At 42.7% G+C, this 22,742-nt stretch overlaps 1 protein-coding gene and 1 long non-coding RNA gene across 14 annotated transcripts in view; one reads left to right on the forward strand and one right to left on the reverse strand.

Annotated features, from left to right (window-relative positions):
- Nucleotides 1-22,742, forward strand: part of SGCD (sarcoglycan delta) — a 393,778-nt gene that overhangs the window by 317,088 nt on the left and 53,948 nt on the right. For all 13 annotated transcript variants that reach the window (XM_068205996.1, XM_068205995.1, XM_068205999.1 and 10 more), the window contains one exon: nt 8,232-8,333. In XM_068205996.1, the coding sequence (XP_068062097.1) occupies nt 8,232-8,333 (102 nt within the window). The remainder of the gene's footprint in view (nt 1-8,231; nt 8,334-22,742) is intronic.
- LOC137483138 (uncharacterized) lies at nt 16,085-19,286 on the reverse strand. The gene is made up of 3 exons (XR_011004358.1): nt 19,001-19,286; nt 16,658-16,859; nt 16,085-16,565 (listed from the first exon to the last, which is right to left on the reverse strand). It is a non-coding gene; the product is annotated as an uncharacterized lncRNA (long non-coding RNA).

Genomic DNA, 22,742 nt, shown 5'->3' on the forward strand with positions numbered 1-22,742 from the left:
TTCCTGGCATTTGGAAGTTGCTAAAATTAACCTGTTGTTTCTCATGAGCAGGATATTTATGGTTCCTCTGCTGCAGCACTGTCACACAACAGGGTGTGAGAGACAAACCATGGCAGTGCTTCCCTTGGCAGTTTTCTCGTGTGACTGTTGGTGGACACCTGACTTCGTGCCTCAGTTTCCCCTTTGAGGGGAGCCTGGTCTAGGGGGGGTTGAAATGAGATGATCTTTAGGATCCCTTCCAACCCAAACCATTATTTCCAGCAGTGATTTCCTCCTGCTGCTCCAGGGCCAGGTACCAGGTGGGTGTAAATTGATGGAGCAATTTGAAATCAATTATCTGCACACCACGGATCAGATCTCATTCTTTGCCCACCATTCGTGGTGGTGAGTGGCCCTCAACATACTCATATATTTCCCTCTATGAATAATTATTTACTGACAATTGTTCAAAAAGCAATGGAAGCAATATCCTTATTTCAGTCTCTCTGGGAGCACTTTCAGTTCTCTCATTTCTTTGCTATTCCCAGAGCTTCTCTTGCTAAAAAAAAAGTCATGGACACACTGTAGATAAGTGTGGAAGACAGTTTAAATTATTTTTCTGTATATTCTGATAGTGAAAGAGCAGAATAATATATTTTTGTGACAAATAACAGCTATAAAAATTCATTGGTGCTTCTTTGGCCATGAGGGCAGTTTCTTAACCATGGGACTATGGATTCCTCTTAAAAAAGAGAATTTGATTTTAAAAGGAAATCTCCTTTACCTACCTGTGTAAATAAATTAAATGTGCTCTATCTCCTATCTCTTACTGAAAGTATGAGTCTTGATTAAAAAAAAAAATCATTAAGATAATCCCTGGAGTCGCTCTATGTGGATATAGTTGGAATCACATTTTTTTAAATATACTTTATTTCATTATATCTGTTTATTGACTGGAAACCCGTTTGTTTTCTTTTTGAGTCCTGTTGCACTTTGAGTACACTTGGCACTGAGCTCCAGTTTTCTTGCAGAAATCTGAAAGCATCCAGAAAAGGTGCCTAAGTCACCTTAGAGGGTGACTTCACCCACAGCAGCGGGTAAGAAGCACTTCAGGGAGTGATTTGGGTTCTAGATGGAACCTTTTGCCATTTTCCCTCCCCTGACTCCAGAGGCAGCATGGGGTGATTCTCTGCTAGGGCAGGCTCACCAGTTAAATGCCTGATACCGGCTGACTGGGGGCTCTTGGGGGTTGGTGTGAGTTTTGGATGGGGTTGGAGCCACAGCGTGTTTGCATGGGCCTCATTTCTTTGCCCAGACCTGGAGTTGTGCTCTGATTAATGCCCCTGAGTTGTTCTGGCATGTTCACCTCAGACAAAAATGACCAAACTTCTTCCAGCACTATAAAGATGATTAGTCCAATCAGCCTTGGTGTAACTTGGAGCAGCAATGCCACAGAGGACTTTGTGTCCAAGATCTTTACAGTCTGAAAAAAGAAGCGTTTGTTCTATTCTTCATTTGGTGATTGACAGATTATCATAGTTAAGGAGCATTAGGCCATAATTTATAAGAACTCTTTCTGCACCCTCTGCATCAGTGAGTTTCTGTGCTGATTTTATTATTAAATCACTGCATTAGAAGACTTCTTGTTCCTACGAGTCTAAAAATCTTTTTTTCCCACTTCTGAGCGAGCACAAATTTCTGCAGGATGGGACTTTTCCCTTTTACTTAGCATAATTATGGTAATGAGCGGGACTAAAAAAGATGGAGAATTCCAGGGACATATTTGGAATGTGTGTTGATGGTAAGATGTGAAACCTTATCGTTTGTGTTGGAGGAAAAAAGCAGAAAAGTGCTCAAGAGAGTGTGGCTCATTTTATAATGCTGCAGTGCCAAAGTGCTCTGCAACAAGGAGTTGGAGGGGTGAAAGCCAAGTTTCCATCTTTTCCCTGCTGTACCAGTGGAAAGGGAAATTATTACCTAGAGGGGAATTCTGTATATGATGGTTGAGTTGTAGTAACAATGCTGGGATTCGTAATCACTTCCCCAGAAGGTCTGCTAATCTTTTTCCCTGCAAAATGTACTCTCAGATGGGGTGGCTTAATTCATCGAAATCCTGGTCTTGTGGTGCCACACCTGACCATACTTTGAATAAACTCACTTTGCTTTGGAAAGAAATACCTCCTGCCTAGAGTAATTCCAGCACTATGCAGTAAATCCAGAGCTGAGCTTTCTCCAAGCTCTGGCTGAAGGATTTGTTTAGAAATTGTTCCACACTAGTTTGGAATTGTTTCAAGGGGTGAGATTTACTTGCTTTGGTTGGTTGTAACTTACCTGAAACAGTAATTGGAAAACCACATTTGAGCCTGTTCTTCCTGCTCATTAAGACTTTTCTCCTTAACTTCCACTAAAGCAAATTTATCGGTGTCTTTCCCCTTCCACATGAGCTTCATGGGGCTCTTTGAGTATCTTTTGTCATGGATGGTGTTGGCTCTGGGGAGCAACTGGAAGGAACAGAGAGAGGAGAAGGGTGATGTGAGAATGTGCACAGGGAAATCATCCCTAATGCCCTCCCTAATCAGGTGAGCCTGATGGGAATGAAGCCAAGATGTTCTGCATCAAATCTCATCGCTGTGGCTGGGATGTCCTCTCAGTTCTTGTGCTCTTCTTGTTGTAGCCTCTCTTCTCATTTTCCGCCTCTGTTTCTGCAGTCATGCAGAGGAGCTCATAAAAGCAGGAGTTACCATTGGAAAGGAAGGGCTCTGAGCTTTTGCAAGGGCTTTGCTTGGGCTGAGTTTTTCACTGACCATCATGGCATGCGGGCAATTCCCTCTGCTTGCACAAAATTCTTTCCCAAGCTTCAAATCACCTGACTTTCCTGTAGCTGTCCCAAATAACTTCATACCCGTGGAAGGAGCTAAAAGTGCCTGCAGAGCTCACACTACTTCAACATCAGCTTGCAAAGGTCTTTTTCCAGTGGGTGACTCCCACAGCTGGTCTGTGTTCATTTAAATCCGTGTCTCCTGTGACTGATGCCTGCAGCACCAGAGGTTATTTAGAGCTGTCACCTCACAGGCTGTCACGAGGTTCTGGATGGAGCCTTCTGCAGGGAGCAGTGAGTTAGTGATTGCTGCTCTTGCTACATCTGTAATGTTGTTTTGGTGCACTGCATAGCTGCAGGATTTTAGCTGTGCTTCACCAGTGTCTCCCTCCTTCCCTGGAAAAGGATAAGCTCTGTCCCACAGTGATCCAAGGCACTTGGGGTCACCTTCCTTCACCCCCTGAAGTCTCAGCACAGCTTTTCCTGCCCTGTGCCTATCACCTTTAGAGGCAAATGCTACCAGGAAGACATCAGACAGGGACATCTGAGGTCAAGAAGCAGGGGAGGAGGAAGGTGGTGGCAGTCATGGACATGGGACCTCACAGCAATTCACAGCCTAATCCTGGATCTGTGCACACAGGGGTAGGGTCATATGTGCTGTGTAATGCTACATTGCCTTGGTTTTCTCTGCTGTCCACACAAACTTGAGTCTGTACATGAGGTCTCAAAGCAAGGTCTTATGCCAGAGGAAGAAGTTTTCACACATTATCTCCCTACCTATGTTGCTCTGGACAAAGCTGTGTAACCAGATTTAATTTTATAGGACTGCTGCTGCTGGTAGGTGGCTTCCATAGGAAAATATTGCTGCTGATCCACAGCTGGATACTGGGATCCTTATTAAGATTATGAATTAGCTGAAAAAAAATGAGGAAAAGGAGGGAGGGCAGATGCAATTAGAACAAGTTTGAGGCTGTGAAGAACTGGCAATGATGTGTTCTGTATCTGGAATCTGGAAACATTTAATATCAAGTCTGAGAGAAAAGGACAGTATAGATATCTTCCCAGGAGGGGTGAAAAAAAACCAAGGTCACTTGCCTTCGCTGAGGGTTTTTTTTTCCTAACTTTGGATGTATTGAGCTGTGTAATAACTTGCACATATCTGGAAGCAATGCAGAGCACAGCAATCAATAATACAAGCCACGATAATCAGGTGTTTCAGCCATCTGACACAAGCAGTCTCCAAAGATAATTCTCTCCCACAGGACATTGCTGAACATAACTTCAGTTTATTCCTAGCAAAAAAAAAAAAAAAAAAAGCTTACCTGCTGTGCAGAGAAAAACCTTGCCAAGCATTCTCCTTCTGAAAACTGGAGAGGGGTGGAGGTGCAGGGAAAACCAGTGGGAAACAACCACTGGAGCTGGTGGTGGCCACCAAAATGCTGGAGCAATCTGTCACCTGTCACCAGTGTCCTTAAAATCCTTAGAAAGACCTCAGTAAACAGGGAATTTGTTCAGCAGTGCCAGGAGAGCAGCGGAAAGCACAGAAGAGTTTGAGGCTGCATTCTGTGTTTGTAAAGGACAAAGGATCCTGGCACCAAGGGACGCAGTGGATCTGTGTCGCTGTCACCTTGGTTCTTGAGTAGTTTGAGCTGCAGCTGAGCCCAGCCTGGTCTCATAAAGCTGCTCATGAATTTGACAGCACTGGAACTTCCCCCTGCCCCTGTGTGGCATCAACCCAGATCAGTGCAGCCAGCACCAATCCCAGGTATTTACTGTAGAATTATAGAAAAGTTTGGGTTGGGAGGGACCCTAAAGACCATCGTGTTCCACCCCCTGCCATGGGCAGGGACAGTTTCCACTACCCCAGGTGGCTCCAAGCCCCATCCAACCTGGCCTGGAACTCTTCCAGGGATGGGGCAGCCACAGCTTCACAGCACCCTGAGCCAGGGCCTCACCACTCCCTCAGGGAAGAATTTCTTCCTCATACCAAATCTAAGCCTGCTCTCAGTTTTGAGCCTTTAGCACAGCAGTTACATGTCTCTTAGGGTGGCTAGTTTTTTTCTTACTCTGTTAGCTGGATCTTCCTGCTACTAGCCTTGCAATAAAAAAAAAAAAAAAAGAAAGAAAAAAAAAAGTAAAATTAAAGTAACCCAAATTGTTAAAAAGTTAAACAAAACACAAGCTGGACTTTAGCCACTTGTGTGGCCACATTGCCAACCAAAAGACAGAGAGGAACTTTGGAGATCAGACACCATCCATGCTGAGCTCTTCCCCTGACAGTAATACCATCATTCATAATTGACTGTAAATATGAGATGCTTCTCAAGCTACTAAAATCCAAAATTCCTTTCTCATTCAGCATCACCAAAAAGACATTTGTGTTATTCAGGATTGCTATCCCCTTTCAGCCCAGAGCAGTCAGCAATAGCACATGAGGCATAAGTGATGTAATAGATGTGGAAGTTTCTGCCATGCCCTCCCAAAAAGCAAAAAAATTCACTGCAGGTGGTGAAGGAGGAACTCTGTGCCTCCTGGGAGCTCCCACAAACCAGGCTTGTGCCTGCACTATAAAGTCATTCACTCTGCTGAGGAGTCTATTAGTAAAAATAAGAGAAACAATGATTTTCAGATGGCAGAGTATGAAATAATCAATACTACTCCTTATTCACAAGCAGAAGAGTGGCAGATAAGGATATATACCAGTCACAGACACAGTGTTTAATAAAACATCTTGGTCTTTGTCACTCTAGGCAGTTTTCTGCTACATTTTATAGGTCACAGTCCATGAAATTTCATAGGAACCTTCATATCTATTCTCTGTAGCAGAATATGACATTTATTTGTTATTAAACCATTTAATTTAGAGAGGATGAAGATACTTTATCCAAAACAACATGTGAAGTAGTCTTTCCAACAATGATTTCTCTCTAATGTATCTGTATTTTGGGAGCTCTACATAATCCTGTGAGCTTCTTTTTTTATTTTTTTCTAATGGGAAATAATAGAGGAATATCATTTTATAGTGATTGTATGATAACTGGCCAAGATATTTGTTATACACAGGGTACAACCTCTGCTTGTTTTTTCACCTGTTGAGCCAGAGTGTCACCACAAAAAACTGTCAGCTGCAGTCATGAGAAACATGAGCAGTGGAGAGTCAATGGTGGTAAGTCAGTGCTAAGCACTGATCCACTCCCAAACACCTGGAAGTCAAGAGAGGATTTGTGCTGGGCACAGCTTTTATTGCTTCTGGCAGATGCAGGAGGAGGGAAAGGTGAATGGAGTGGAGGTTGAGAAGGATCAAAGACTGAGAAAAAAGTGAAGGGGAAATGCCTCTTTCTCTCCAATCCAATGGGTTTGTAAGAGGACGCACCAACTTTGATTAATCAAATGTGTCCTTGATGTTTTGGTTGTAGTACATTGTCCCATAGGCCTGATACCTCTCTTAGGGTGTGTAGGACCTGCTGGCTGTCAGCTAAACTTCCCTTATGTACGTTTTTTTATATGTAAAAATCCTTTGGACCACGCTTAGGAGACAGAGGGTGAAGGAGAGAAACACACAAGAGAAAAGCAGAGTGGGATTCTGGATCTGTGTCATTAAAATACAACAGGGTTGTGCGTCATGGAAATTGTTGGTTTGCCACAGCTTCAGTGGTGGCTTGAAAAGTCCCTTTTTATCCCTAGGTCCATGTTACTGGAAAAGTATTGCCCCACTTCAGCTGAGGAGCCAGCCCTGGAGGGGCCATCCCTGCATGTCCACAGAGCTGGTCGTTCTTGCAGCTGGCTGGGGCACAGAGCAGCTTGCCTGACTTGCAACTTTTCTTAATAAAACCAGAGAAGACACTGCTATGTGAAAGCCCTCAGGGCTTGTAATCTTACTGAGATAATCTGTTTTGGGAAAAAAAAAAAAAAAACTGTAGAGATTTTTTTAGCAGCCCACGCCGTGTGAGGGTCTGTAGATAGCTGTAATAATTCCTGCTCGCTCAAATCGCAGAGCACACTGCTATCAAAATTTAATCTGGGCTTTTTGGTGCATAATCATATTTCACTCAATTTCCTCCATACTTCTGCTTGGGATAAATGAACCCCTTCTGTGCCACCACCAGCTCAGAATTCATAGGCCAATATTTTACACCTAGGGGCAACAAATGTGGGGAGTGGCATTTTATGACCCATCTCAGTAGCATTTGCATCATCTGTCTCTCAAATTTGCTTACAGCCTTGAGTTCAAAATGAGATGGCAGCGGTCACTCTATCAACCAGCATCACCTTTGTTCATGAGACACCAGGATCTGGCAAGAACAATCTTAGCTTGGCAGGGAACTACCTGGGAATGGCACTTCTTGGAACGGGAGAACCTCTGGCAGGTGACCAGTGCTGCTGCTGAGCCGTGCGATGGCTCTGATTTTCATCCCTCCACATTCAGGCCTTTGGCAGCAGTTCATGGAAATCTGTCTGGGTTAGATCTCCACTCTCTTGGAGAGACACTGATTCCTCATCTGGGGCTGGAGGTGCTCTCGCAGTGGGAGGAAGAGGAAGTAGACAGATGGGGTTTCAATTTTGCATCTGGATTGGAAAGCATGCTAGATGTATATCCAAATACACGTGGTTTTCCTGGATTTTCCTGGTCTCTTTTTGATCTTTTTATGCTTCTACCCAAGTGCATTCCCCTTTCCTATAAAATCCCCAAAACAGCTGTTAGTTAGTCATGGAGGTGCTTGTTTTACTTCCAATCATGGTGATTTCAGTCAGTTTTTTGCTAAAAGGTATTCTTCAAACCATCTTTTTCTCAGAACAAAACAGTTTACCTCAGTCCTTGCAAACTTTGACAATCACCCTGAATCTTGGAAATAATACCTTACATTTGATGTGGTTTTGATTATAGATGTACCTGTGCAATTCCCTACCCACACTGTTTCTTACACATCCTTTCTAAGCAATTATAGCCTAAGTGTAGCTAAATGCCTCATTTTAATAAAAGTTAGAACTTCCATGTGTCAGAGGTGAAATATATTTTGGTACAGTTCTCCTCTGTGTGAGTGTATCTGTACAGATATTAATCACACATTCTTTACAGGGATTTGCTATGAATGAGCAGGTATATTATTACATTATAAAGGCAGGCAGTGAATATTACAGTGAATAGTTTCCTGTTAACACAGAGCATCACTGCCTCTCTGAGCAGAGAATGACTTAGCTTAAAGGAACATCTTTCATCTGTGTAAATGGTTTACTGGGGGGCATTGCAGATAGTTCTGAATAGATTTTTTTTTCCCACAGAATCTGAGCTACAAGGATAACACAAGTAATTGCATTCTCTAGTGCCTCCCAGTGCTATACATGTTATCTTCAATGGGAAAAAATCGGCTATTGGCAGCCTGGTGAATTTAGTAATTGTAACTAATAGGGTTGTTTCTTTTTGCCTGTCTTTCAGGATGGAATGGGGAACCTGAGGATCACAGAAAAGGGTCTGAAGCTTGAAGGAGATTCAGAATTCTTGAAACCTCTCTACGCCAAAGAAATCCGATCAAGACCAGTAAGTTTTTGGGAAAGGGACAAGTTTGTTTCTGTAGCCCTTACAGAAAGAAACCATGAAGTGGCAGGGTGATGTGGCTACTGGATAAATTACTTTGGCCATTGGCCTGTCTATAGAGATGCAGTCTGGGGAGTGAGGCTTTGAGGGCTTCGTCCAGACACTGCATCCTCTGGGCAGTTCCAAAGTTGGTAGCCATGTTACAGCTGTTATTTCTGAGGCAGAGGGATGGCTGGCAGTTCTCACTTTTAGCCAGTTACAGCTTATCTGGATAGCAGAGAGGTGGTGCCTTGGCACAAGGGCCTGATCTGTAGTTTATTAGCACAATGAATATTATGTCCTCAATCCTATTTCATGTTGGTATAAAAATATGTGTAGTTAAAATTCAGTGCTGCTGAGAGTGACTGCATGACAAAAGTGGCAAGAATGTTAACTACTGGAAATGAGGAAGAACCCAAGTGTGATTGAAATAGCATTTTCATTGCAGCACTTTGTTAGCTGTTGGTGACTTTTGGACTTTCTAATGCAATCCTGTATGTCCTGAGCAGCTTTAAAATAGCTGAAACAATTACAGAGTTTCCAGGATCTGTGTCAGAAGATATCATCTGTCTTGTTTCCTGATCTAAAGTGTAAATTTGAATCAGATACCAACCTTCCCTTTTGATAACAATGGCAGATAGCTACTTAAATAAACTTAACATCCTTTTATCTCAGCATTTCAGTGTTCTTGTAGAAATTGGAACTTGGAGCATAATGAACAAAACAGCCAATACCATACCCCATTTAATTATTGAAGGTTGTAACCTCTGTAAGATGGCTAGGAATTCATTTGAACAAGCATAATCATTCAGGAAGAAAACTTAATAAGAAAACCTTCATATCTATAAATGCTTTCAGCCCTGAATTAAAACAGAACCTGTAAAACCTTACATGTCATTCACCTTTTAATATAAAATATGTGGGAACCAGGTGCAGCAGTTGGTTTGATAAATAGACTGAAAAATCACTACCTACATTTCTTCTTCTCTAGCTACATTGATGGAAATAATATTGGATTGCTAAGAGAAGTGAGAACTACTTCTTGCTATTGGGCAGTTTACTGTTTTCATGTTATCACATTGATCTACATTTTAATACATCAGGGGGTGCAAAAGGTGTCCCTTTCCTGGGGCTCTGGAAGTAATTTCCACACACCATTGACAGATTACTGAGTGCAAGGAACAAGAAGTGTAAGGTAAGGCCTGTGTGTGTTCCTTGCTTTATCTTCCATCCAGGATTATTTTTGCTGTAGCTGCCAGCCAGAAGCTGATCTGCAGTCTGGGGAGCTGGAGCACCCCTGCTGCCATCAGTAGATGAGTCCTGGAAATTGTGTTAACCATACAGTTACACAGACCATGCACATTGTTCCTCTGACTTTTGGAATAAACTGGAATAGCCTGTGCTGGCTTTTAGGTTGCTTGTGGTAACCCTGGAATTATTTTTGGGCAGGGGGCAGCAGCAGAGATCTTAGTGCATTCAGACAACTTCTGCTTTCCTGTGCTATGTGTGAATTTGGCCTCTTGAAAGCAAATGAAAGGGTTCAGTCAACCAAAGGTTGATAGTTACAGAATATTTGAAAATACTGTTAAATAATCAACACTCAGTCTTATTAAAGAAGAGTAGTATGATCCCATTTGTCTTGGAGGGAAGCGTGGTAGCAGTTCCTGAACCTGATGAGTATTGTTAAAATGAAGTGCCAAACTTGGAGCTCAGTAACAGATGAACATCCATACTAATTCTAGAGTGAACTTCCCTGGGTTTTCAGAAGTGCATAATGCAGCTTTAAATATGTGAAGAGTAACAGAAACAAATATGAAAAATAACACAGTAAAGAGCATCCCAGAAATAATCTAGCATATACAATTTTTCATATGTTTAATTAAGCAACCTAAGAGTTGTGTACAGTAATAAATAATGGTTTCATATAAACTCCAAAGACTTTTAGATGCTGGTTATTTATACAAGAATTTAATTATTTTTTTTTTAATATAAACGTAACAAATCTAACTTCAGTGTTGTTCTGTGTAGTGGGTGAAGGAGCATTGCTGCTGCCTGGAAAGGACAGGGAAAAATCACTTTTCCTGTAAGTGACTGCAGTCCCATGGGTTTTCTATACCCTGGGTTTTCCCACTCGTGTGTCTCTGTGGTGCTGCTCCCCTATGTGTTGCAGGGCTGCACACAGAGCTGAGAAACCCCTGCCAAAATATCTCCAACATGGGAATTGTGATTATTCTTAAAAGCCTGAATTTGTCACTGGTGCCTCTTCTTCTCTGCTGCATCTCTTGAATGCCAGGAAGTTGGTAATTAAAATTACACACAGACTTGCTTTCCTAGGAGCTCTGCCTTCTGTTTTAATGGTAGTTTTGGATTTCCACTTAAGAGTGGATTTCTTTTTCAAATTGATTTGGCTGGAAGGGAAGATCAAGGGTTAGAGAGGAGGAAAAGCCCTCCAATGTCATCCCTAAAGAATGCTGGGTGGGCACCTCTGAACTTCTGTAGTTTGTGCCTTAAAGAGCCCTTCTAGGTCCTGCTCCCTTCATCACCTTAACAGACAGAGGAGCTGCACTGAGATGTGCTTCTCATTCCAACTGAAATTCCAGATTTTAGCAGAAGGATTGGATGGATGTGGTTTGGCCCCAGGCAGAGAAATTAACTGACATGAACTGACTTCTTAAACCTGCTTCCAGGTTTAAGAAAACCTGGAAGCCCTTAAACCTGCTGCCCTTTCCAGCCAGTTTCTTTCTGCATCTGACACCCACAAGATTTGCTTTCTGTTTTCCCTCACCCACTCAAGAGTGACCCCCAAATCCCTTCTGCTTTTATACAGAGAAGAGGGTCTCTGTTGCTGCTGTTTTCCATCCTAGTCCTGGCTCAATAGTACTGGATTTGTAGTATGGATTAGGAACCTGCTTTCAAGCACCAGAGCTTGCAAAAAAATGTAACCTTGCCATTTTACTAGCCTAAAGTTTATCTGGAGGTTAATGAGTGGGTGGTAGCAGTGTTTGCACCCTTGTAGCCTTCTTTTAAAGAAAGGAGATGGATGTGTTCCCTTTTCCCAGAGTGTTCAGAGCATCCTGAACTCCCAGCTGAACATATTGCACACTGAGCAGTGTTTTTTCCTTGCATGGAACATGAGCATCTTGCTGCCTTTAATTAAGAAGATAGCTGGACCATGAAGTATTGCCTGTGTAAATAAAAGTGATTTGTACTTAGTCAAGGAGCTGCATTAGGAATTCTCACATTTCTTTACTTGCAGATAAATTATGAAGATTATTAAAAATTGGAAGGGTCATCTATAAACCCATCTGTAGCTCAGCTGTACTGTCACTCTCAAAATGTAGCTGTCTTTCTAACTGTTGTAATTTATTGTGGACTATCGTGTGAACCATCTGCTTGCTTATAAATCAGACCAACTTTGACTGAAAGTTGTACACAGCAGTAGAAATCGTTAATTTTATGTCCTGGAAAGTAGTGGCAACGGTTTAGGGGACTTCAGTCTTCATTGCCTTAATTGGAATAGAAATTTAAAACTGGAAATTTTCCTGCCTGTGTTGAGATGAGCTGCTAAGAAGCAAGTTGCTTGCAATTTAGAGTTAGTCCAGATTTAGCTTGCTTAGTGCAGTTGGGGTGTTTTGAAGCCTGGCACATCCAGGTCTGTAAGGAGCTTGAAAGGGGCAAGACATAGAAGAAGCTGTGTGCATTTTCCATCCAGATAACAACAGAAATAAAATCTTGTGCTGTGATTACACAGGAAAATCCAGTGAATTACTTCTCTCAGGAGCTGTCTGACAACCAATGAGATGATAATCTCAGTTTCAGGAAGCAGAGAAAAACATTGCCATGATAGGATTAGGATGGGTTTGCCCTTTCAATGTTCGTTCCAAGTGCATAGATAGGGAAAAAAAATAAACTCAGTTTGCAAATGTTTACACCTGGGCTTTATTTTTCTTACACTGAACACTTTTAAAGACAAGAATATGGATTTGCCTGAGAACTTCGACTTTGCTTCAGTAAAAAGCACTTGACCTCCCTTAAGCTTTCTTTCAGACTCTCCTATTGATGGGTCTGAGAACACAGAATTTAATGTGGGCACCAAACTTCCTACCTGGGGGAGCTCCTAGCTCTGCTGTTGCAAAGATACAAGGGATGGCAAAATTCTCTGAACAGATTTTGAGGAGATCTCTTAGTGTAGGTAGCTGGTTTCATGCTGAAGGTCTGCTTCTGGTTATTTTTAATCAGCTAAAAAAAAAAGAGTTTAAAAGAAAAACCTGATACATCAAAGCAAAAAAGAGGCAAATGACTGTGTGTTTTTGTTACATTCCTTTCCTGGGGGATGTTAGAGGTCCCTGTCCTGCTCAGTGTGGCAGGGAGTGTCTCTCTGGGAGCACTGTGCTTGCTCAGGTTGTTGGAGCAAACCTGCCCTCATTTGAAGCCATGCAAAATAACTGGTGACTCCAGTGGAAGGAGGGCTGGGGCTGTCACTAACACTTGGCTGGGATTCAGGATTCTGCAGGGGCATCTGTTTGGCCTGAAAAATTCACAGTTGTGAATTAGAGCTGATAACTGCTATTCCCTTTACTGGAGTTTAGTAAGTTCTTATCAGAATAAAAGCTAGACCAGCAAGTACCTAAAATATGTTTCTCTGTTCTTTGCATTCTCCCCAGCCAGGATTTGAATGGTAGAAATTTTAAAGGAAGCTTTTAGAGTGATAAATAATTATTTTGCCAATGTTCTCATCTCACTATGTTCAGTTCTGGAATAAGAGTGCTATAATTTAAAAGCACAGAGGCACTTCTGTAATGGCTGTATTCTTTGGTGTTATTTGCTCTGCAGGTCTGCCTGCCCCCAAGCTAAAAATACTGACTGCAAAACAATAAACCATGTATTTGGATTAAACAGTGACATGTGCCCACAGTGGGGCATACCTGCCTCATAGCCATAAATACATATTTATAAGAAATATAACATACTAACTTGGATAAAAAGAGAATGCAGATGGCAAGATAATTGCAACTTTGTATGAGGCTCAAACTGTGTAGTAGAAATGTAGCTTCTTGATAGATAGCATGAAAGAAGGTAGCTATATTTTGAGGGAGAAGACAAAATAATTCCTTTTCTTCCTTTGTCAAAGTTCACAGAGAAATAAAAGGACATTAATTTAGTTCCTGGTGATTTGGTCTAGCAAAGTGCTTAAGGGTTTCAGCATGTTCACTGAAGCCTCCACCGGGTGGGAATGAGGAAGTGCAGTTTGTCTCACCCTGCTGCCATCACTCAGCTGTCCCTGCCTGTTCCCTCCACCTCTGCAGCCCCTGCTCCTCCAGCCTTTCTCTGTTCCCTTAGGGACTGGTCCTTCAAGGAAGAGAGGAGCCCTCTTTGTGATTCATTCCAGCCTGTGAGAGCTCCTGCCAGCTCTGGGGGTGTTGGTCTCCTGGCATTGGCCTCGGGGGCAGCTCAGCTGCCACCAGGGCTTCGGGAAGAAAAGTCTCCCACTACCCAAGATTGACTTCTGCATCACCTCCTCTGACTGCACCTTCATAGCTTGGTGCCCTTTGGCTGATTTTTGGTTCAGAAGATGACAAATAGAGCAAGGTTGCTGTGGATGACACAGCCAAGACAAACAAGCTTCTTGCAGCCATGCCTGGCCTCTCCTGTCCTCCCTGCAGGGTTTGTTAATCATTCCCTGTGGCACCACTCTGGCACTGTGTTAGATTCCAATGTTCTTTGGCTGGAATGTCTCTCAGCTGGGTCAGTTTGAGTCTTGCTTGCCCCACAGAGATCAGCAGAGAGGAGAGCTGGCAGTCTGCAGGGGATGCAGTGAAAGAACAAGTCGCAAAAGCGATCATTTTGGCAGAAATGCCCTCACCTGATGTACAGATATTTTTGCCATCGCCATCCAAAGCAGATTTGAGTCCGTGGACAGCAGTAGGCTGTGAGTGCCCAGTGGGATTTATAAAACTGATATGCTCTCCAATAATAAATTTTATTCTGAAGCAATGAAATCCAGAGAGCCTACTTCAGCCTGAACCTTGGCTGCCCCAGCGCTCTGGGGGCAGTTAGTGGCTCTGTGATATTTCCAGCGTGCTGAAGAGGTGAAAGTTAAGTAAATTTTACAGCAACTATGAAAATATTTCCCTTTACCTTCATAGTAAAATTGGTCAGAAGTCTCTCAGCTTTGAATTTTGCAGGGAATTGAATTTTGTAGGCTGGCTGAAGGACTATGACAAATAGCATCAGAAGTAAATCCTGCTATGCCTGTTCCTGGTTGTTTCTGTAAGGAGCTGGTGTTGTGTGCCCCACATTGAGAGCACAACAGGGAACTGAAGTATCCCACCAGCTTCCAAATCAGAGCATCCCAAAGATGTGCAAGGAAGGAAGCTCTGATGTAAACAAACTTTCAGAAATAACTCCACAAGTTGCATTTCAAAGCAAAATCTCGTGGAGACTGCCTATGGCATTTTAAAAAGGATTTCATTAGATCTTGCTAACTTGTCATAAGATCTCTTAAATGGAAGGGTAATGGCTCATAACATTTGTAAGCTTTTTAATTTCATGCAATATGAGCAGTGTAATCAACACCTACTAGAGTCAGTCAGCTGTGCCCAGTGGGCTACCTACCTCAGCTTTTGTCTGTATTTGCATTTTGGGTACACCTCTGAGCTAACCCTGGGAACCACGTGTTTGTGGTTCCTTGCCCTGACATCAGTGCAGGGTTTGTGTCCAGAAAATGTGGTATGATCACTGTAGAAGTATCTGACCCCATAAGGTGCATAAGCACTTTGTACTCAGCGTTTTTCACCTTCTTGTGAGGGAGTTTGGAGTTGATGTGGACAAGTTAACAGCTATGGAGCTAAACACGAAGGAGACAGAGAATTTCCCAAATGATCTCTCAATGTATTTTGCTTTTTCCCTTTGACAAGTAAAATTTCTCACTTGAGCTGCTTGTGTGAGGGGAGAGAAACTGTTCAGATCATGAGTTTGTTTTGCTGCTCTGATCCAATTCCCACCTCCTCTTTGTTCTAAACATTTGCAGCTGGACCCTGTGGCAGCAAAAATGAGTGATGGGCATCCCAGCTCAAAGTGAACACTGTGGGCTTTTGCATTGAATCTTTGCCACAATCCCAGAAATCGCTTCTATTTCAGTTGTGAAAAGGAGGACAGTGGGGCACAGAGCACATGAGCGACTCTGGGGACTGCATTTCTCTCTCTGAAGTGCAAAGGCTTTGAGTTTAAGGATTTGCCATGTCTAGACATTGCTGCTGACAATCAGGATCCTGGCTGCTTTGTAGAGGCTGAAGTACGAAAACAACTTCTTAGTACTAAAAATGAAAAAGAAATAAAACTTGATGCAGTATGGTAGAGGGAAGAGAGAGAAAAATAGAAAATACAGACACTGAAAGACAAATAGGAAGATCCAATTATAAAGAAAAATGATGTTTTCCTCACTTTCCAAGAAACCTGAAGAGCAGAACTTTGTATCTTCTTACCACAGGATGGCAAACACTTCTGCAACTCTTCTGCTGATCAAAACTATTTGGGCAGGAAAGTTATGTATTTTGTAAGGCAGGAGTTGACAAGACAAGCTGTGCTGTCATTAGGAAGTGCAGGCACACAGAACTGGTTTTACAGACAGCTCAGTTCCTTGATCTACGACAGGAAAGCAAAAGGCAGATTTTCCAGGTTGCTGTACCTGGTATACTGCTGTACCAATTGCTATACCTCTTTGATGGTTTTATTTCTAAATAACGATGTATTTGGAGAAGGAAGAACACAGGTGAGAACAAGAATTACTTTAAATTTGCTCCTTTTCTATTCGGACAAATTTGTTGAGGGTCTGGGGAAAACTAACTTGCTGCTCTTGATAGGAAAAGGTACCATTTCTTTGGCTTTTAAGATCTTCATGGTTGGAACATGTTTCCTATAAAAGCACATGCAGTAAAAAGTTGTTCTTGTTGGAGGGTGGTGAAAGAAAGCAGTTTCCATGGTGCCCATGTTTTTGTTGTTTCTTTTTTTCTTGATTCACTCTAGGTTTTCCGTATAAAATGTTACATGTCCATTGATTTCCTCCTGATGTGCTGTGATTCTGAGTCCCATGGGATTTTAGGCCTGCTTCCAGCCTGGCCTTAAAATTGTCTGAGGCAGGTTGTATGAAGTACTGGCAGGAGTCTGCTCTTCATTTTACCTCTGAAACAGAATAACCTATGGAACAAAAAGAAAACTTAAAGTGCTTCTGCTCCCAATATTTCTTCCTTGTTCATCTATCAAGCACAACCCTTGTTTACCATCCTTACATAAAACTGCAGGAGATTCCTCACTTTCAAGCCTTAATTATTTTGTCTGAGCATGAACACAGCTAAAGCCTCCTTGGCTTTTGCCTTTGCACCTCTGAGGTTCCCCAGGGAGTATCCAGTGCTGCTGTCATCCAACTTCCCCCAGGAATATCCCTTCTAAGGACAGAGGCACATCTTCCTTTGGAGAACTGTTCTTTATGGTCTACAAGGGAAGGATTTTTTTTTAAAGTTTATTTCAAATTCAGCAGTGATCCGTAAATCACCGTTCATGAAAATGTTGAGGAAATGCCAAGATTTTCACTGTATGTTAGTTGGTGCACATTATTTAGTTGGATTCTTGATTAGTAATCCAAAACAAGGCACTTAAAATTGCTTTTATGATCTAAGCTTTTTATTTTCTCTTTCTTTCCATCTGCAGCTTGATATTCTGCTTCTAGTTCCCTCTTCTCCTTGAGCAAAACAATATGTGATTCCAGTGCTTCTCTCTTGATTTGGACAAGGGGCTGATTTGTGATGGGGCATCCAGTGAATAAAACCGGTGAACATCTGAGTCCTGATTCTCTGCTAAGAAACCAGCAGCAGCTGCAAAAGCTGTGGCACCAGGAATGGGTGGTTACTGATTTGGGGAGAAGCTTTGCTGTTCACTGAATCATCTGTGTTGCTCTTCACAGAGCCTGGGAATTCTTCTTTTTGATGTGCCAGTGCAAACTGTGCCTTCTTGGATGTGATCTGACAGGACTGCAGCCCAGGGCTGCACAGCTGAAGAGTCAGATGTGTTTTTTCCACAGAAAAGCTTCGTAAGACATCAATATTTAAAAACAGAAAATCAAATAAACTAAAGGCAGTGGGTTGATTGAGGGGAAAAGAGAGGTTACTTGTTTGACAGATCAGGCATTACTCTCCAGAAAGGATTTCAGTTTTTCAGGCAAAAGCCTTTGTCTTTCTTTTGATTAGGTTGATGGGTAAAAGTGAGAACAATTCATTATTTTTCTTAAAATCCTGTTTTTTCTAGGTGTATTTTGCAGGTTAGGAGTGGGCACATCTTTTCATGACCTTAGAGCAACTGGTATGTCCCTTTAGGCAGAATCACTGTTGTGTCCTACATGCAGGTGAAGCCCCACAGTGAATGGCCAAATAATCCATAATCCAGACACACACTAATTGCTGTAAGAGGTCAGGATACCTGCTCAGCTGAAGCTGGTTTAGGGTCTTGGTGTCCATGGTTAGAAGGCAGTGAGTTGGTGAGATAACCCACAACAGATTTCCTCTCCTGCTTTCCACGGCTGGGGGTTCAGAGCCTGTATCCTTCTGTTTTTTGCAGATCCCTCACTTTTTAAATGAAGTAAAGGCCACACAGGGCAGTGGCATGCATGTTGTCACAGCTGCTGGCTTGAGAAGCACCCATGATTGCATGTCTGATGGTGCTTCAAGCCATAATATTTTATCTGTGTTCTGCTACCTTCTGAAAACCCCAGCTCCTCCTGCAAACTGACTTTTGCTCTTCATTTTCTGAAGATCCCAACTGTTATTTATAAATGATGAGCCTTGATGTTGGTGCAAAGTTGGGGGAGCAGGAGGCTTTTTGTTTATCTCTGCAACATTATGTATTATGCAACACTCTGGGAGGTGTAGCTTAGGTGAAGCAGAAGAAACAGGAACACACAGGCAGGACCCTTCCTGTGCCCTTTGCTGGTAGGAGCCACTGGTTGGGTGCCTTCACTGATCACTTCTGTTCCTCCAAAGTTTGGGAAGGACTTCAGGAATAAAAACACCAGCAGAAAAATACCTTTTCAAAACAGGAGACAACAGTCAGGCTGAGCCACCCTGCTGATTGCCCAAAGATTAATTGGGGTCCTTGGCTCTGATATTCCTCCCTGGGCTCTGTTTTCCCTTCACACATCCCATTCTTTTTGGCTGCTTTTGCCATTACTCACCATTTCCCCAAACAACTTTCTTGTCTTCTTCCAGGCGTGGAAAAAGCATCTGCTGCTTTTTCTGCCAGCCTGACATCTCTTGAAATTTCACTCCCCAGCTCCCCAGTGGAGCTGGTTAGGGATGTGTTTTTGCTCACAAGCCCTGTACCACAGCAATACCCTGTGCTCTCTCCTCTCTTCACCCCTGAGCAGATACTCAGGAGTGTCTGTTGACTGGCAGCCACAAGATCCATCCAAATCCCAACACAAACATCCTACTCCTGCAGTTGTGCTGCTGATCACACCTTTGCTGCTGTGCTCTCTCTGTGGGTACATGTGTGCAGTGTGGCAATGTCCAGCCTGATTTAGGATCTTCCCTCCAGATCAACCCAATTCCACGTCCCACGCTTAACTGCATCTGTCATTTTACCTGTTCAAGTGCCCTCTCACCTCAGCTCTTGGACTTTCAGCCTCTCCAAAGCAGTGGAGGTTTGCAGTTCTTCCCCTCTGAGACAGTTCCTATCTGACATTAACTCACACTTGAACTGTTCCAGCTCTGCAGCTCAGAGCTTGGCCCCTCTGTTTATCCTTGGAGGAAGACTCTGTCTGGTTGTGCAGACCCACAGAGAATCCTTCTTAAAGGCAGCTATTGATCATTTCAGCAGAGGAAACAAAGTGGCTGGACTTCAGCAATTCAAAACCAGTTTGTGCTGATGTTTCTGTGACCCCATAACCCTGTATCATAACTACAGCAGATAAATCACTTTGGTATCAGAGGTACAGTCATAGGCTCAGCCTCCCTTTCCTGCCCTTCCCCTACAGGGTTAACTGAGCATATTTCTACAATAAATATTCCCACAACAAGGCCTAAATATGGTTTTCATCAATCATTTTATAGCTGCTTCCAACCTGTCACATCAGAGTAGGCGTTTGCAGCAGCTCAGGAAAAAAAAAATGCAGAAAAACCACAAATAGAAGAATTTAAATAGAAAAGCTGAATTTTCTACCAGGAATGGTCAGATAATCTTTCTTTGTGTCTTGTGCAATGGCAAGTGGACAGTCTCCAATGAATAAATAATTGCAGATCCAGGAAATGAGATTATTACTCCCATGAAGCAGTTGAAAAGGAGAGTTCACTGTGCCCTTCAAACATATTTCCTGAAGCACAATCCAGCATTTACCTATGGAGCACAGCAAACCAGAACAATGGGGCTCATAAAGAAGAGCTTTTTAATTGTGACAGGAGCCCAAAAACTGAAACACTTTTATTGCAGGAACATGTCTGGGCTGCACCTTGTCATTTCACAGGCCAGATGCATGGGAGAGAACTCCAGTGGGTAATCACAGAAGTGAGGATGGCTGCCTGCATCTCACCTCGCAGCCCTCACCATGCTGTAATATAGTTGCTTTTGCAGTGTAATTGCTTTCTCTGCAGGGCTTCTTCCTATTGATTCTGCTTGTGTGGATTTAAATGGTTGCAGGTTGTAACTAGACTCAGGTTGGTCTGCACCTCCACTGCTCTGTGCTAGGCAGCTCACGTGGCAGCTCTGAGAGACTTCAAAGCTGTCTAGATAGCATCACTCCCTGGCCTGCACGTATATATTTGATTGGAAGAGTGGGGCTGGATCAGATAAGTTCAGAACATCAATAAATACATGTATTTTGTTTGGTGACACTTGTTCAATTTGAGTCTTCTTCCCAGGAAGCAGCTTGTGTTGTGTCATTTTTTCGGCGCGCTGTGTAAATGCTCTGCATCTGCAACTGTCGAGGCTGGTGCCATCCCCTAGCAGCACCATCTGCTCGCTCACAGAGTGCTTTTTGCGCAGATAAAAAATGTGAGGTGTTACTCATAATTAGGCAAATCACATGCTGTGATCTGTGATTGATTTGGTTCCTGTTGCTGGTTACCTCGCATATGTCTGTGTGTCCATAAGTATTGTCTACATACCAGCATATGGATGCAGATGAATCACAAATCCTTTTTCCCCAATCCAGACAGATGGAAATGTTTTCCCTTCTTCTTATTAGCAGCAGCTGAATTTCAGTCACACCAGGGGCCTCTGCTAGGAGCTTGCCTGTGTTTCGTGCTGCACAGGCACCCATAAGTTGGCATGGCCATTTATAATCTCATACAAGAAATAAGCCATCCATGACATGCAGCAAAGGAAAGCTGTAATTTCAAAGCAGTCTTCAGAGGTATCCACGTTATTAGCCTTCCTGGAGAAAAATATCTGGATATATAACTTGGCATTACGCAGTGCAGCAACAGAATGCCTGAAAGGACGTGTGAGCATTGCAGAGCCCCAGTGTCTCTGCTGAATCTGACTTCTGGGAAATACTGCTGTGGTTTTCTTAGTAGGAACAGTCTCTGCTCTTAAACGTGCTCACCTCACTGACTAAGATCTTAATTGTTTCTGGTTGTAGTATGGTCCATATAGTGCTGGTGGTAAGGGAAAGTAAGTCAGTAGTTCTGTATAATTTTGATATTGTCTTCTAATGTCTTTTATAGACGGTGAAGTATGATTTACTGTCAGTTTTAAAAGATGTTTAAGGCAGGCAGTAGGGACACCAGAAAGGCCATAAAAATGAAAACACACGAACAGAGGTCTGCACGCTTGACTGGAGTAAAAGTTACCAGCAGTGGAGTAGCTGTAGAGTTGGATGATTTAGAATATTTTTAAACCTCAGCAGAGCTCTCTTCTTTTCTCTCCCTTTGTCCTGTGCCTACCTGCAGTGTGTTTACTTCAGCAGGAGATCTGTCACCACTGGACTCTGATCATAACTAGGACAGCCCAAGGCAGAATGTAGGATATAGCTTAGCACAAATCCACAGTCCTGCTGCTCCACCACCTCCTTGCAGACCAGGATCAGACTGGAGCGAGCTGCCACTGAGCAGCAGCTGCAGCCTGGCTGTCCTGCAGAGGAATTCAAGTAAATTGAAATGTTTAGAGAATACTTGGTTGATTTTATGCTGGAAGGGCTGAGCAATGTGCTGAGAACCCAGGTCTGCTGTTGACCTGTTTTAGAGCATCGGCGTGGCTTGAGCCTGGCTTTGTTTGTGCAAGGGAGATCTGTTCCCCAGGGATGCCAAGTTAATCATCAGCACACCTTTGATTGACTCTGACGTGTCTCCTTTGGGTGAACTCTCAATGCAGTGAAGAGCTTGAAGCATTTTCAGAGTTACTTGGTTGTTTCACAAGTTGTGCTGCTCTCTTCATTTCAGTCCACTGCCTTACCAGAGGACTCCTGGAGCTGAGCTTGCTTCAATGCTTTTTTCCAAAGCCAGTAATGATCCCTTCAGTCCTACCTACAGAGAAAGTTTTGTGAATGTGCAGCAGCTTTCAGATGTTACAAACACCTGATGTTTGTAAAGTAGATCAGATGCTACAGATTTCCCACCCCTGTGGATACTGAATAGAACTCCAACATGCACAGTTGCATTTTATTTTCATGTGTATGTCTGTTGGTTTCATCATGTCACCTGTGGTTTTCCTTCTGTTATAACTCAATGAAGTAAAAAAGAAAGAAGAACAGCAATGAAGTCAAGGCAAATGTAATGCCTTGGAAATTTTTCAGTGTTGTTTTTGAATATCAGCAGACATGGTGTAATTTAATTTTCAGAAGAGTCTCAGCTGCAAAGTAGCTGATTAGGCATCTTGAAGAAGCAGCCAATCTCTCAAAACACTCTGTTCATGAGATTATTACAGGTATTCTTCTAAAGAGAGAAACCCCTAGATTGCCAGAAATAAATCACTTTGAAGGATACAAACCCCCTCGGGTAGCCTTCCAGAAGCAGAACCCAGTCATTTAGATCTCACATCACAGACCTGCCTTCTTTGCACTTCAAAAAGAAGAGTCGAAGATAATTGCTTTAATGGAGCAGAGGGAAATTTATCTTTTGTTTCTATTGTTGTTAAAATGAACTTCAAGAAGTGCTGTAAAAGAGAGGAGTTTGTGGCATTGGACATAAAACTCAGACCTGCACTATCTGTGCCATTAAAATATGTCACACTGGGTGGGACCACAGTAATTTCTGAGCTTCGTGGTACTGTAAAACATACCACGCTGTGAAGGTGACCGAACTTTGTTTGCATAGAAAACAGAACTTGAATTTTTTTGTTTTGTTTTAGCATTTGAACACTTGATAAAAAGTCAGAAGTTGTAACACAGCA

The sequence above is a fragment of the Anomalospiza imberbis genome, chromosome 15 (genome assembly GCF_031753505.1).
Source record: "Anomalospiza imberbis isolate Cuckoo-Finch-1a 21T00152 chromosome 15, ASM3175350v1, whole genome shotgun sequence".
NCBI lineage: Eukaryota > Metazoa > Chordata > Aves > Passeriformes > Viduidae > Anomalospiza > Anomalospiza imberbis.